We start from the raw sequence: 16,658 nt of genomic DNA on the forward strand, positions 1-16,658 counted from the left end.
AGTTTAGCCAGATGACTAAAACAATTATTAAAAAAACAATTAATACAAATGAATTTCACAGGCAAAATTAAGTGCATAGAAAAAGGATTAAAGTGAGTGAGTGAAGTGATATTAGTGATATTAAAACTGGCTAGAGAGAACCTAAGCTTTATTTGTGAGCTACCACCAAGATGCTGCTGCTAAGTGACTGTCGACAGTCTCCACTGAACTGGGGTACCGACGGACAGAGTGGTGCCTCTCCTCTGAGCTGCTGCCAGGTTGAGGTTTGCAAAATACCCAGTCGTTACGGGTACTGTTACTTCTCACTGAGCAGGAACCGCAAGTACCTTTGGTTCCGGGTGTTGATAATAAGTTTTGAAAAAATATTTTTCTTTGTCACACATTTCACTTAGCAGCAGCATCTTAGTGGTCCTGAAGAAAGCCTGGTCCGAATTAGGGGCCTCACGGCTGAAACATGTTGACCGTAATCCACCAATTTACACGTGCGATTTAAATCCATCTCAGGCGCACTGTTTTTTTAATCCTGACAGTGAGAACTCATGAATAACGCTTAGGTTCTCTCTAGCCAGTTTAAATATCACTTCACTCACCTTAATCCTTTTTCTTTGCACTGCGTTCTCACTCACACTAGAAATCTCATTTGGAGGACCTAGTAGATCCAGTTAGAGCAGGTGAAAAACATGCCATAGGTGGGTGAGGGATTTCGTCCTAAAGGGATCTCTTCCCCTCTTTTCACTAGTGTGGTTCTGATAGTGCCTTACTACATGGTTGGTTTGTTTATGTAACTTAGACCCAAGGATTGTTGCTGTATGTACTCTACAACACTAACATAAGGTGAACGACCAGAAGAATTTACTCTACGTAATCAGGTGAACTTTGATGGTTTATTTACAGGAGCTTTAGAGATCGGAGTAATTATTATTCTTTCTAATTTTTTACACGCATTTCATTTCAGTTCGTGTGTAGTGGATAACAAAGTCTGACACTATTCAATAATTCCACATTTGCAATGCTTGAATCAGCAAGTGTGAAGACATTTCTCTACATTATCAGGTAATCCCTATAGTCAATGTAGGGTAGCCTTTACAGAGCTTAGTATAATTATATCCTATAACTCTCCATATGTATTTTATTTCAGTTTTGGAAGTGGAATACGGAGTCTGATGCAATTAGACTAATCTTCACTTGCAAAGATTGATTCAGAAAGTGTGAAGGTATATTATAAACATCAACTTTTTTGCAGTTCAGGACCTGTCACTCATTTTAGTTATAGGTAATGGGTTATGTCTTATCCCGTAGGTACTGGAGCGTTTTACTTCTCTGGAGCATTATTTGTGGAGCATTACACCATTTGGCTATCAGGTGATGTTAATTACTTAACTATATGAGTTTTTGGTGATTAACTTACTTTTCTTTAGTTCAATTACTGACCTTACCTTTTGGTCACACTAATCACTGATCTCCTTTACCTCCCCCTCTTTCTCTTGGTTATGCCTTGTTTCTGCACTCTCTCTTATGCACCAACTTGATTCTATCATTTGGTGATTGAGTCTACAAATCTTTAATACTGGTGACGGCTTTACGTAGCATATAAAGACATGATAAGAAATATATCACTATTATTAATTTTGTTAATATTTTTGGGGGGTTTTGCAGCCCTGAAGAAGTCATTTGTGCGTAACAGCGTGAAACACATGTTGGCTGCTTTTTGTTTGTGAAGATTTGTACAAGGCTGCTCTTTGTGAAGAATTGTACTACAAGGCCAATCTTGAGATGTACTGTACTACGACAAGCTGTGTAGACATTACCAGAATAATTTGAAATTAAAAATATGAACTTTTCAGAACAACGTGTGAAGATTCCACATTGGGCTGCAAATGTTATAGTGTGCTCAGGGTAGACTCTCTCTTATTTGTATTTTCCTCTAGGAGGAAAAACCATGAGGTTGAAGTGGTAACTGACCTCTCTCCCCTTAGTAGCACCCAATAGATTGTACGTCCGTATTAATACTGCCCGATACGTCTGTTGTGCGCCCGTCTCTCCTTTTCTATACCTGGTTACCAAGTAGCTTTTTCCTTAATTTGAAACATAACAATTAATGTTAATTGAATTAATATGTTCACTCATGAAAGAAAGAAGTCTATACTTTTAAAACAAAATACATTTATAAATGTGTACATACATTTTTAGATTAAATATATTAGTTACTGTACAATACACGACATTCTTTAAAATATAAATTAAGATTTAAAATGAAACTATTTTAATCAAAACAATAATGAAATTGTATAATTTTATTAATGAATTAATTTAAAATAAATGATATTTTAGAATGAGAGTACGAACGCCATTTTGGAATGGACTACATTTTTTTAAATCATATATTTAACAAACTGTTTGTAAATAATGAAATCATATAATGTTGCCACATTGTAATATAAGTGTTGTTTATATTGAATTACATAAAATGTGTTTTATCTGATTGCGCTGTAAAGACGTGATGTATTTGAAGGCGCTGTTTTTTTATTTTAATAACTGATAACCAGTTCACATAAAGCCCATCCACTTGCAGCGTGGACAGAATACAACAGAACTTGCAGGGCGCACCTGCTACTTCCCACAATCACAGTTCAAATATGAGGCCTAAATAACTGTTAATTCAGTTCAACATCAGACCTCAGAACCACAGGTCACAAGTGAGACCCACCTATTTGGAGCAGGAGTGTAATATTTCAAATCTAAAGCCCATCAAGTTGCAGAAGGAGTCAAAATGGTTAACCGAAAGCAGGATTGTCTGGACTACCTTCTTTTAGGCAGTTCTCTCGATTACATATCAAAACAACAGCATTAAAATGTATCCAATGATATTTCACAGGGCATCAATTTCTTTGTTCTTGTGGGTAGGAGGAATAACTCACCCCATGTGTAACAGGAAATTCTTTGAAGTAAAGCACATCTCGTCAGTCATGTTATTTATTGACGACTGGGATGAAAATTCTTTACGAAAGTTTGAAGAGTCCAAATTCATTTATTAATTCAATATACTTTCACTATCTGCCAGCTGAAGCCATTTAACAATATAAAAGTTTCTCTTTCCAATCCTAAGCAGCGAAAGTCCATTTTTGAGGATATGCTGTCCAGCAACAAGAACTTCTTCTGGATTCGTTACTCTTCTGTGATTTATATTAACTCCTCCATTTGTAATAATCTCATACCTAGAGTCAAGCAGGTAAAGAAAAGAATCTTTAATAGAACATTAGGCAGTATACTTAATATTCTTAGAGGCACTTTTAGAAGCATTGAAATAAAAATTATTAGGCCATTTGGATGGAATCAATACCATTTTTCCAGCCAAACAATGCAAGAATGACTGCATTTACTATTCTGCTGTTGATTGTCAAAGCGCAATTTCAATTTGCCTTACTCAGAATATTGGGTAATGTAAAACTAGACTGGAGAGGGCAGCTTACGTCATTACAAGGACAGAACTCACTTTATTCCATGTGAAAAGTTTTCAGATACTGAACTTAAACATAAGCTGTTGATGAGTGAGTTAACAGTGGAGCACATTGCTGTGATTAGGTTCACTATGGTTGCAGTAGAAGTTCACACAAACATGTTTATCTAGTACTACAACAGCAGAAGAGGCAGGATAGCAAGCATTCTTACTGGATAAATGGGTGTCTAATGCAAGATGACCAAACTAAGCCTTGGCTCAAGTCTTTACTGAAGGTCAGATTGCTAGTGGAAGTCACACCTTCACATCTGCCCATCAGCAGAATTAATAATAATACCACTATGTATAAACTTTTCTGCAATTTCTATTATGAAACAATATAGGCTACCAGTAAGCCAGTGATGGCAGAGGTGAGTAATAGAACTCAACACTGAGCTGTATATGTGACAAGCATTTGATGATCAGTCCAAGTTGCAGAGCGCAGTAATAGCATTCCAAGAGGCAGATTTATCAACATTTTGTGCAGGTGCAAAGTCACCAAATGTGCTGCAAAGTGTTACTTTTTCTGGTACTTTCCATTGCATAACATTTTTTGCTCTGAAAGGTAGACTAAAAGTAACACAAAGTAGTGGTTTGTACTATGGGTGGTACATCATTCCCGAACTACCAGCCATGGTTTTTGATGCAAAGTCCCATCTGCTTAAAATTGTAGACAGGGTTTTGTGCCTAGAAATAGCACCGCCTCAAGATAGCTGTTAACTTGTAGAAATGTTTTTATTTCCCCACACACGGTATGTTGGCTGCACTGTACAGTACACATACAATGCGTTAAACGTTTTAAAGTCTCACTTAAAATAGCTTCTTGTACTGGAATGGTACACTGCTGGTTCAAACCCTATTCTAGACATCACATTCACACCTTTGCATTATGGTGCAAAGAAGTATTTGTGGTGCTAAGCAGCTTAAAAGTGCAATGCTGAGGAAGAGAAAAGCAGGGCCTTATCTAAGTATATATGGAGCTGTGCTCACCTCCGAGCACAATGCAGCATCACATCTTTGGTTCCTGTTGTAGTAAGGACTCCCTTAATACGTACATACATTGTTAAGTTAGCATAACCACGTCAGAAGTTAGAAAGCCATCTTGCTGCTTTTGCACACGACACTGCGTTCACATGTTATTGCTTAAACGAACTGCTGAATCGAGTTTTGCCTCACACGAGAGCAATCTGTTGTTACCATCCCGAGCTCTGCGAAGCGACCTTGGTCTGCACACGATGTGACAAACAGTCTGAGTTGTTAGACAATGCATGTTTTCCACTCTAGGTTGATCGACCCACTATTTAGTCATAACACACGAGCAGCTGCACATACCTGAAAGTTGGTGCTTTTAATATCACGGACATCATGTTTATTATTCAGACCGAAGACGAGCCTTCCTGCGAGAAGACTCCTGACGCTCCTGTGATGTGATTTCACTAAGCTGATCTTTGAGGTATGGGGTCCCCTATTCAAGCCTAAGAGACCTTCTGTTAGACTAATAATAATATTAGCTTCTTAGTAAAGGGAAAGTGGTAGTATCCACTGTCATAACATGATCACCCCTTTTATATTCTATGGAATTGTAACTATGTTGATGGTTTTGATTTTAATCATTTGTCTGCTTGTATTAGCCAAAGTACTGCATATTAGGACACGTGGTCTATAAAAATAAACTCTTTTTTATTTTCACCGTGTCTCTGTTGATTCTTGTTGTGGACTGATGTGAGAATAATATACGAACAGGTATTTCCGATTCCCACCATTCCTGAGTATGTACTGAGTCGCGTGTTCTGGGTTGTCTTTTCATTGGGACCTCCGAGCTAAATCTCGGATAACGAATGGGACACTTATGCTAGCCGGATACTGGGTTCTGGGTTCTGAGGTGAGTTTCTGGTACACCACAACTCACTGAGGTCCTGGGGTTCTACGCATAGTTCTGTGTATAAGCAGAATCCCTGCAACATGGCGCACCTAACGTTTGGTCTATGAGTTGAAACGCCTTAGTAGTGCTCGCGTTTGTCCACAACACCCTCATTCTTGTTTCCGGATAACAAGTCTGACGGTTTTAAACCTACCTAGGTCTATTGATATAGGTTCTTTCAAGCTTGATAATTAAAAAGGTTATTGAACCCTTGTGCTACTGATAGTTTCACGTGTGTGTTGTCCTAATGTCGGTGGATATTGCGGCGCATAGCCGTGCAGCTCTGAAACGTCATTTGACGCAGTATGGGGTACCGGACACTGGTATGAACGTCATCTTTGTAGTGGGAGCCGATGCGGCTCATCCCTATGAGTTGTTCTACTCTTGGGTGACGATTCCAGCGGTGGGGGATGATGACACCTTTCATTCTTACACTGCCGCTGCAGTGCCGGCGAACTATACGCCGTATAGGACACAGGAAATACCAATATCTGCTTGGCAGCACCATATTTGGTTTAATGGCGCCCTTCCCCATGTGGTTATACCGCCGAGAATGGGCCCTTTATCAATTGCAGGGGCCACTTGGCCGGTACTAGCCGGATTTACGCCTCATCCCCGTTACCTCACGGTGACGGTGGCTGAGTTGCGTGTACTACACACTGCCCTCATTACGGTATATAGGGCGTTAGTGCAGTATGTGTCGCGCAATATGCAGGCGGGGGCACCTGCTGTTGCGGGACAGCCTACTGATCATCACGCGGTGGTCATTAGTCCCGTTATGGTTAATTCTGTTATGGGCAAGCGCCCCCAAACTAGGGATGATTTCCCCTTTTGGCTTGCTGAAAAATTTGACCAAATAGAAGCGGTTTACCCGAATACTACTCCTGTGGAGAAACACAGGATCCTCACCATTAGTTTGCCTAAGGACTTGGTCCCCCACATTGATGATTGTGCAAATTGGGACAAGGTCTTTGCAGCGACGTACGCGCAGTGCTTTGGCACTCCGTCTATGTTGCAGCTGCCCTCCGTTATCAAAAGAGTTCAAAAGAACCATGGTGCGGAGTCTGCGATAGAGTTAGGGATGCGGCTCCTCGGGCAATTTGACCTGGTGGCTACCATGATAATTGGTAACCTGAAGGGTGATGCTTTGCATTTCCAGGTTCGTAATGAACTGAAACGAGTTCCTGAGGAGGACAAACCGCAGGAATTTGCGAAAATAATCGCAGAGGCATATCGGGATTTGGGTCGTAGCTCTTTAGGAGTTAAGCCTGTAATAAAGAATCCCGATCTAAAACAGCAGGGTAAGGCAGAAACGTCTGGTAAGGACGACCGGCCCTTTTTTCCTAAACAAAAATGGCAGGTTAAACAACAGGGAAAGCAGCAGCAACAGAAACAGGGCTCTCGGCCTGCCTCTCCCGTACAGTCAAGTAGCGAACGCACTTATGATCTGCGCGATCGTGCTGCTATAAAGTCTCCTGATAGATTTCAGGTTTCTGAACAGCGCTCTCCTCGTTCTTCACAGGAAACATCGGCTACACAGTCCGGTGGCGGAGGCGGTGGCAAAGGTCGGGGTGCTCCACAACAGCGTGACCAGCCCCGACAGACTGAGGGTAAAGGCAAGCAGGACGAATTTGCACGACAAAGACCCCCGTTTCAGAAGAAGAAAGTGGCGGCTCTGACGGCAAGGTATGCCTCAGATAGTGCGGACACAGCTTCGGAACCGGACATGGGCGCTGACGCTCCTGGACAGCGCAGCGGAAATTACCATAGTCCGTCAAGCTCTGCGTCCATTTCTGGTGGTGACAGCAACTGATATATCGGTTACTGTTGAAACAGCTGACACCAGAGTGGCTCCTCCTGACAGACTTTATGAAATAGTCTTATTAATTGAGGGTGACATACAACGTACAATAAAAGGGATTTTTTGGGATAATCTGACCACCACCTATGATATCCTCCTAGCGGAGGCAGATTGGCCCCCAGCTTTCATTTTAGAGGCTCCTAGAGGGGAGGAAGTAATCCTCCCGTCCTTTGCGCACACAGTGCCTAAGGACCAAGCTGAAGTGTATGCTGAGGAGTGGGCGCTTGCGCTTGCGGTGTATCGTACTCAGGTGGGATGGGACAGATTGTCCCCCTGCCATGAGATTCCATTGCGGTCTATGCCCCAGCCTCAACCTCAATATCCTATGCGTCGTGAAGCGAGACCCCACGTCGCGGCAATCCTTGAACAATTGGAATATCAGGGTGTTATTGAAACATGTGTGTCCCCTATGAATAACCCTTTATTCACTGTAACGAAGCCTGACGGCTCGTACCGTTTAGTTTTGGATTACCGGCACCTAAACTCCCATTGCCGGACCTGCGCGGTACAAAATACACATAGCTCGGCTTTGGTCGACAGTCTCGTGCGTAAGAGGTTTAAAACGACACTCGACATTTCCAATGGCTTTTTTAGCCACAACCTGTCCACACTGAGTAGCCAGTGGACAGCGTTTACTTCAGGCGGAAAACAAAAACAGTTTACAAGATTAGCCATGGGTTACAAAAATAGCCCTGGCGTCTTTTCTGCTCGCGTGGTTTCTCTTTTAGAAAGAATAGACCCCGAAGCATACTCATATGTTGACGATGTCTATCTTACGGATGATGAGCTGATGCCGCATCTGTCTCGGGTTGACAATATTATCGTGAGTTTTGCTGACTATTGCTACAAATTCAATTTTGCGAAGTCACACATCGCAGAATATACGGTGTTGTTTTTGGGCTACGAGCTCAACAATGAAGGTAAGGGGTTAGCCCCCCACTTTCTGGAAAAGTGTGCACGCTTAAGTGCTCCTACGACACTGAAGAAATTATAATCTCTGCTGGGTTTTCTGAATTTCGGCCGTACGTACATTCCTGATTATGCCCAGCGTATCAAGCCGCTTTACGCCTTGGTACAGCCTTCGTTTTCGAAATCTAGCTGGCAGCTAGAACACTCTGCTATTTTACAGTCTTTACAGGCTGACCTTCTTGCTTCACAATACTTGCTGACACGTGATAACCGCACTAACCTGGTAATAAGAATAGTACCAGGCGCCGTGGGGTTCACGTATTTGACGTTTAATGAGGGCGACACAGTCCCCATTGCGTACAAATCACACTTGTACACCTCTGCTGAATTACGTTTTTCCACGGTCGAAAAAGTTCTGACTGCTGTGCAGATGGCGATCCTCAAGGAACGCGCACTGTCGCATGGGAAACAGATTCTGGTTGTAACTCCATATCCTGCTTTAGAGGCAGTGACTAAAGCAAGTGTACCCAATTCTAAAGCTTTGCATCCACGGTGGATACAATGGGCTACAACGCTGACGTCGCCAGACGTCACTTACATCTTTGATGCCTCATTACAGACTCAAGAGTACTTGCAGTATGAATTCGTTCATCCGGCACCTCTGTCTTTGCGCCCGCTCGAAGAATACCATTGTGTCATATACACTGACGGGTCTGCGCAACCCGCAATTGGATCGAAGCACGCTTATTCTGCGGCTTGCGCAATTGTCGTAGGTACATTCGTAAATGGTGAATTCCAATCTGATGCAGTGCATACGCAGTCATTGGGTAATTGTACCGCGCAATTGGCGGAGCTCCGGGCTCTGGTGCTTGCACTGGAGTTTGCTGATCCCCGAGTCACTACTCTTATAGTGAGTGACTCCTTCTACTGTGTCCAGTCCTACAATGACAATTTACACTTCTGGTCTCAGAATGATTACCGCGACACTAAAGGTAGCACAATTAAGCATAAAATGCTTTGGGTTCGAGTGGCGGACTTTAAAGAACGTCTCCCTCTCGTAAGTGTTATTCACACTCTTGGTCACCAGCGGCTTGGTGTCCATGCTGTCGGCAACAGCTTAGCTGACGAGGCAGCGAAAACAGCAGTGGCTACATACTTAGTGGCAGCAGTTACAAGATCCAAAAGTAAGATTGATGATGACATCTTGGCAGCTATTGCTGCTACAGAGAAGGGAGGAGATTACCCGAAGGGTTTTCCCTCTCGGTATATTTATCATTTAAGTCCTGATAACGTCCCATTAGTGAGGATTAACGACGTTGGTGATAGAATAATTCCCAACGCGGACTGCAGACCAGCACTGATCTTGGCTGCGCACGAGGGGTTGGCGTCAGCCCACGCCGGTGTGTCAGCTACAATATCTCTGCTACAACAACGTTACTGGTGGTTTGGTTTATATAAACAAGCGCGCGCTTATGTTCTTGATTGTGACATTTGCCAACAGATTAAACCTTCTACTGTTGCGCGCCCACCACAGACACAGCTGTACATCTCTAATAAGCCATTTGGTTGTGTTTATTTAGATCACTGCGGTCCTTTTTCTTCTGTTACTGCGTACAAGTACATCTTGGTTGCAGTGGATTCGTGCACACGTTTTCTATGGGTATGGCCACAAAGGAGTGCTGACTCGCGGACTGTCATCAGGGATTTGCGTGTCTTTGTGGGAACTTTTGCGTGTGGTACCTTCCATTCTGATCAGGGCCCTGCGTTCGCCTCTAAGGCTTACAAGGAGGCTATGAAAAATTTGGGGGTCCTAGTCAAATTTTCGTCTCCCTACCGACCTGAGGGTAATAGTGTGGTGGAGCGAATGAACCGTGACTTAAAGCAATCATTGACAGCACGTGTTTTAGGCACAGGCCGGAACTGGCTAGCCCATTTGTATAACGTCCAACGTGCACTAAATAATCTCCCTAGAAGGTCTCTGGGTGGGCGGACCCCGTACATGATGCTCTTCGGAATCAGAATGTTTGTTCCAGACCTTGATGGTCTAGACATTGCGGCGTCGACCGCACCCTTTGACGTAGATGATCACTGTGCTGTTTTGCAGACTCTACAAGAAGCCAGAGACTCTCTTTCGAAAGAACATTTGCCCTCCACGTCTGAAGCTGAGGTTCAGATTCCGGTAGTCGGCTGGCTACCCCGAGTTGGTGATCTGGTCCGTGAGAAGGTGGAGAACAAGAAGGAGTTCGGCCCCTCTTATCGTGCACCAGTTCCAGTGCTTGGAGTGCAGGGAACAAGAACAGTCATTTTACCTCCACTTCCTGGTCGCAAAGAAAACAGGTACATCTCTATTGACAATGTCAAACTTCAGCGAGTGGCCGATACTTCTTAGTATGACTCCGGCAGTTTCATGCCAGACAATGCAAAGAAATTCAATGATGGTTCCTGCTTCTACCACCTTGTCTGATGTTGCAATCGAGATGCATTCAGTTACTGATCCCTTGCTGATACCACCGGCTGGTGGTTTGTCCGAAGAGACTGAGTATGCTTATCCTACACGTGGACCTTCGCCTGTTTTACAATCTACAGCACTTGGCCGTCCCGTTTTTCCTTTGACACTAACTCTTTGCCCTCAACTCCCCCATCAAACATTGCTGTTTTTGTGAGCTGGTTTAAGAAACATTTTTTGATAGCTCCTTGGACATACATCTGGTTGATGCTTTTTGGTATTTTTTTGTTTATGTCCATTGGATTTGTTGTAGTTTTCTTCCGTTTGGTGGATGGCCATTATCTCAAAGAGAGATCGACAATTAGACTTATCAATGGAACTTTGGCCCCCCACTCCTCATCCCACATCATGAAAAGGGACCAGACTTTTGTGAATATTACTGCCTGGCCCGTCATGGATGGAATCGCATGGGATGCAGTTAAATTTCAAATTCATGGGCCTACAGAGGTCATTAATGTGCCTAATGTATTTCGTGTTTCTATGGGTGATGTAGTTAAACAGAACATACGTTCTGATGATTGGGATGTACACGCCATTGAAGCACTGTTTTCAGATTTGAAATATTACGCCGCCTTTGATGCAGAGGATTTGTATGAAAATGCGGCTAATTATGCGGAACAGTATTGTTTTCAACATTATGGCAATCACTTCCTGCATAAATCGAATTCGTTTAGAAATTTTGTAAATTTTACACAGTGGGAACATTGTCCCACCCCCTCGTTTGGCAGTTCACACACATTAGTTGATAAGTTTACTTATTTTACTGATTTCAGTGTTTCAGCCCCGGCATCCTTTTATTTTAAAGTTAAGCCTGAGTCTGCCTCCAAGGTTAGACTGACACACACCAAATTGCTATATTCTAAGTCCTTTATGGATGAGTTGTCAATCAAAGGTTATGATCTATGGAAGGCTACTATTGATCTTAAGTCGGTTTGGGGTTCCAAACCGTGGCAGGTTCAGGGAACTTAAGCTTTACACCGTGCCTGTCTGATACCAAATCATATGTTGTTTTTAAATGCAACCATCTTCCAAACCACCTGTTTCGGATTGGCCACTTCTAAAAAACTAAATTCGCCTTCTATGCCGGATCTGGGTGCTTACCCAAATTGGTATAATCACACAGATCTGTCCCTTCCTGCTTTGCAGTTATTGGTTTCCAATTCGTCTTTCAATATTTCGAAATTAAATAGTGAGGGATGGTTAATTTGGCAAAGCAGTTCTGATACCTGTCAACGTCGTTTTCTAGGACTGAAACCGGGGTATACTCAAGATCGCGTGGACCCCCGGTTTGAGTCGTCACATACTGTAACTACATACTCTGTGGGGAAATTATGTCAGTCCTGGCTGCGACATTCCACCTTGGCATCTGTCAAAGTTCATTTATCAAAGTTACATGACAAAATAGATTTGAATGATTTTGTTAAAGGTCCTGTGGGTGGCAGATCCAAGAGATGGGCGTATGCTATTTACAACGAAGTATGGAAACTGTTGCAAATTGAGGCAGCTTCAAGATTGAGAGCTATTGATCAGGCTAATATGGAAAAAGTATTAGCAGTTATTGATAACAGCATTAACACTCTTTCTTCTCGCATTTATACATTAGATAATATTGTATCTTCAATTGTGGATATTGTGCAGGATGATATGTCTGTGTTGTATCATGGTCAAAACCAGTTACGTTCTGTTATGCAGTTTGCATGGACATTACAAACATTGAAGGCAGGGAAGGTCCCTTGGGACTATCTGAATACAACATCGTTATTTCTTCCCTTTAACCTTACTGACAAACAGCAGTTCATGTCCATGAAGGATGCTACATATTCCTTGCTCCATATTGAGAAATTGGAGCCGTTACCTTTTTCTGTTGCGGAAGTCGATTCCGCTGTGTGGCTCTTACACGGATTGATAAGTCTACCGTTTGCGCTTTTTAAGTTTACCTCTTGTATGAAACACTATGCTCTGGGTAGATATGAACAGCTGGGCACCGCTTTCGTACATGAAGTCTGGTCCCTCCCCTTTACGTATAGATGTACAAGGGACGGTACTGAGGTTTATCTGAAGGGTGAGGAATGTACAACGTCACCTGATCATTCTGTTGTGTGTAGGCACATTCAATTGCACGGTGCTTGTAATGTACACGCTCCGAACTTGGCCTGCTTCCTCAAAGGTATCCCGGTACCAGTGATTACGCCATCTTTCACGCTGCTTGCAAACGGTAGTTATTTAATTTTGAACAATGAAGCTTGCTGCGGGATGTTAGTAGGGATCCCGTATATAGTAACTGTAACACAGAGGGTTGTCTGCTGCAATAACGTCCTGTTCCCACCCCCGCATGGGAGGCTGGATGCTTCTATCTGGCCTTCAATTCCAACCTTGAAAGCAGAGTTCGACAAGATGAGCAGAATAAGAGCGCTATTGTCCCAAAAGGAGGTGCCATTGACTTCCTCCCGGGAAACATTTGTCCTTCACGTAGCAAATACGCGCACCGAGGTACAGGCGCTTTTGAATACTGACCTCCCCCTGCATTTTGGTGCTTTGATCCAAACAATTTTCAATGCCTCGTCCACAACTGGCCTGGCTCATTTTTTTAAACTTGTGGGCTCGGGCCTCGTGACCTCTTTCCAAACTATTTTTGGTGTGATTCCGGCATTTTTTCATTCTATTTTCTCCAGCGTCTTTGGAGGTGTCCCGTTAATTCTGGCTCTAGTGGCAGGTGTGCTACTTTTACTTTTCATCTTGCGGAATGGCTGCTCTTTCTGTGCCACACGACAGCCTGTCCCGTCTGCAGCTTCTTCGTGACAGGATGCTTGATTACTATGGTGTCCTGCCGTTGGCGACTTTGAGCCTGGCATATGGATTATCCTTCCGGTATTCCTACTTCACCTGCGTGCAACCTGTCTTCCACTGCCTAGATTGTCCCTTTGAATGGCCTATGGATTTGTGTTTAACCAACATGGTGTCTCCGGACCCGGATTATGATCGACTGATGAGGCCCTTAGTGTCTCTCGAGTCTGCCTGTTCTGGTGTTCGGATTATGGCCTGCGGTGCGGCACATGGTATCCTGGGTAATTGGGACATCGTGAGAGCGGCATATGACTTCTTGAATATGAGTTACTTGGAAGTACACGCTGGTTGCCCTCTGATGGTGCTAGAGGCTCCGCTGATAGAAGAACACGTATGTTCCTTTTCTTTACTTAACTGGATGGCTGAAACCTTCAGTGGCCGTGCCAATGATTTTCTGCTGGAGGCTGTGGCCACGTATGCTGCATATACTTTCATGGATTGAGTGAACTTTCGTCCACTGTGTTTTCCTCACGTGTCTTGAACTGTCCCTGTGCGTCTGCACTTCCGCCCGGTGAGGCGTTTTTTCCTTTTTTCACCCCCACGACACGTTCGATGTTTTTTGTTTTTCTCCCTTTTTTTTTTTTTGGTTTTTTCTGTTCGACCTTTGCCTGAACTGACCAGTTCTTTTTTAAATGGGATACGCCTTGTTCTGCTCTGTCGCGCTTGAACTCTGCGTTCTCTCTTTTCTTGCATACTAAGTAGTGCTTCGATCAAGGGGGCATGTAGTAAGGACTCCCTTAATACGTACATACATTGTTAAGTTAGCATAACCACGTCAGAAGTTAGAAAGCCATCTTGCTGCTTTTGCACACGACACTGCGTTCACATGTTATTGCTTAAACGAACTGCTGAATCGAGTTTTGCCTCACACGAGAGCAATCTGTTGTTACCATCCCGAGCTCTGCGAAGCGACCTTGGTCTGCACACGATGTGACAAACAGTCTGAGTTGTTAGACAATGCATGTTTTCCACTCTAGGTTGATCGACCCACTATTTAGTCATAACACACGAGCAGCTGCACATACCTGAAAGTTGGTGCTTTTAATATCACGGACATCATGTTTATTATTCAGACCGAAGACGAGCCTTCCTGCGAGAAGACTCCTGACGCTCCTGTGATGTGATTTCACTAAGCTGATCTTTGAGGTATGGGGTCCCCTATTCAAGCCTAAGAGACCTTCTGTTAGACTAATAATAATATTAGCTTCTTAGTAAAGGGAAAGTGGTAGTATCCACTGTCATAACATGATCACCCCTTTTATATTCTATGGAATTGTAACTATGTTGATGGTTTTGATTTTAATCATTTGTCTGCTTGTATTAGCCAAAGTACTGCATATTAGGACACGTGGTCTATAAAAATAAACTCTTTTTTATTTTCACCGTGTCTCTGTTGATTCTTGTTGTGGACTGATGTGAGAATAATATACGAACAGGTATTTCCGATTCCCACCATTCCTGAGTATGTACTGAGTCGCGTGTTCTGGGTTGTCTTTTCATTGGGACCTCCGAGCTAAATCTCGGATAACGAATGGGACACTTATGCTAGCCGGATACTGGGTTCTGGGTTCTGAGATGAGTTTCTGGTACACCACAACTCACTGAGGTCCTGGGGTTCTACGCATAGTTCTGTGTATAAGCAGAATCCCTGCAACACTGTGCTGCACTAAATTTTAGCAAACCTTCCCATAAATCTCTTAAATTCAGCTGCCTCGTTAACAAGAAAATTGTTTTCTGGTATAGGTAAAAGCCACCACAGCTCCAGGCACAAAACAAACATGTATACCAATTAGCATGTTATCACGGCAAAACCTAGTTGAGAGGTAGACAGCAACATGTGCAGTTCACTGTCCATTTTTGCAAATATATATCATTAAAATGTATTCTGTAAGAAAACCACTGTTATGAGCAAGGTCTGCAAGCTTTACATTTCTTGTAAAGCTGGGATGCTCATGAGAGATTAATGGTAGGGAAACATGCACAAACAATTCAAAGGTGTCCTAATAAAGTGTGTTTTGATTAAATACTTTCCAGGATTCTCTGCATTAAAAACTAGTTACACTTTGCCTCTAGAGGATGTTAAGAAGTTGTGATTTTTTTTTAGCTCCTGTTTTATTTTTTAACTCTTTCTGATGCTTATAATCTAGTTTAGAGAATATAATTAGGTTGAGAGATTTGAATAAGCACTACTTGCTTCGGTCAACAAAGCCCCACAGATCCTGTTTTTTTGAGGTAGTAAGACCCAACGTCGACAGGCACAGACAGTTTTGGAAATAAAGTAGGGGTTCCAGGGATCAACAGTACGGATGTTTCCAATGTTGCGAGAACCTTTTGTAGTGAAATGTGGGGCAGTGCAATGGAGTTTGGAGCCTCTCCTGTGGCACTTGGAGAAGCTAATCCACTGTATTGTACAATAGTCCAGCCAGTTAGTGGATGCCCTCCATTAGGGAGTGTAGCCTTACAAACAACCTTGCGAATACTGGCATATAGCCTTCGAAGAAACTCTTTAATTGGTGCCAACAAGAAATGAGTGGCACTACAGCAGCTACTGGGGACAGGGATCGTTAAGAAGACTCATAGCAGCAAACAAGCCGAGAAGCCTGTACTCCTCCAAGCCAAAGATCACTAATCTACGCTATTATGAGCAGTCATGAAACAAGGTTGGAGGTAGGTAGGTAGGTACGCAAGTAAAGGAATTTTACTCTTACTCCTAAGAGACCAACTGTTCACTCAAGCAAGTTTGGGAACCCTGAGTGCATTCAGAGTAACCGAATGTTCATAACGCAACTAAAAGAAAAGACCGATGAATTGAATGGTGGTGACCAAATGTGCAAGGATACATATCTGAGGAAAGCTCACGGGCTACATCACTGAGACACACTGCTCTAGAATTTTCTACCTCTTGATGTCATATTGTGAGGTTTACTTGGCTCTACAATTTTACAGCATTGGTATTCATCTTAAATGTGCATGCTCAAAATTTTTGCCCATCGAAAAGCTCAGAATCCTAAACAAAAATAGACACAGCAATAACATTAATAGGCCTATTGAACAAGTTACTTACCTTTAGTATCAATCTTTATGATGGAAATTCCTCACCTTACAAATACATGTTATTTTA

At 42.9% G+C, this 16,658-nt stretch overlaps 1 protein-coding gene across 1 annotated transcript in view; it reads right to left on the reverse strand.

Annotated features, from left to right (window-relative positions):
• Positions 1-2,146: 2,146 nt before the first annotated feature.
• YARS2 (tyrosyl-tRNA synthetase 2) overlaps positions 2,147-16,658 on the reverse strand; it is a 73,961-nt gene continuing 59,449 nt past the window's right edge. The window contains exon 5 of the mRNA XM_085652406.1: positions 2,147-3,215. Coding sequence (XP_085508532.1) covers positions 3,032-3,215 — 184 coding nt within the window. The 3' untranslated portion in view covers positions 2,147-3,031. The remainder of the gene's footprint in view (positions 3,216-16,658) is intronic.

This window comes from Triturus cristatus, chromosome 4_1 (assembly GCF_964204655.1).
Source record: "Triturus cristatus chromosome 4_1, aTriCri1.1, whole genome shotgun sequence".
Taxonomy (NCBI): Eukaryota; Metazoa; Chordata; class Amphibia; order Caudata; family Salamandridae; genus Triturus; species Triturus cristatus.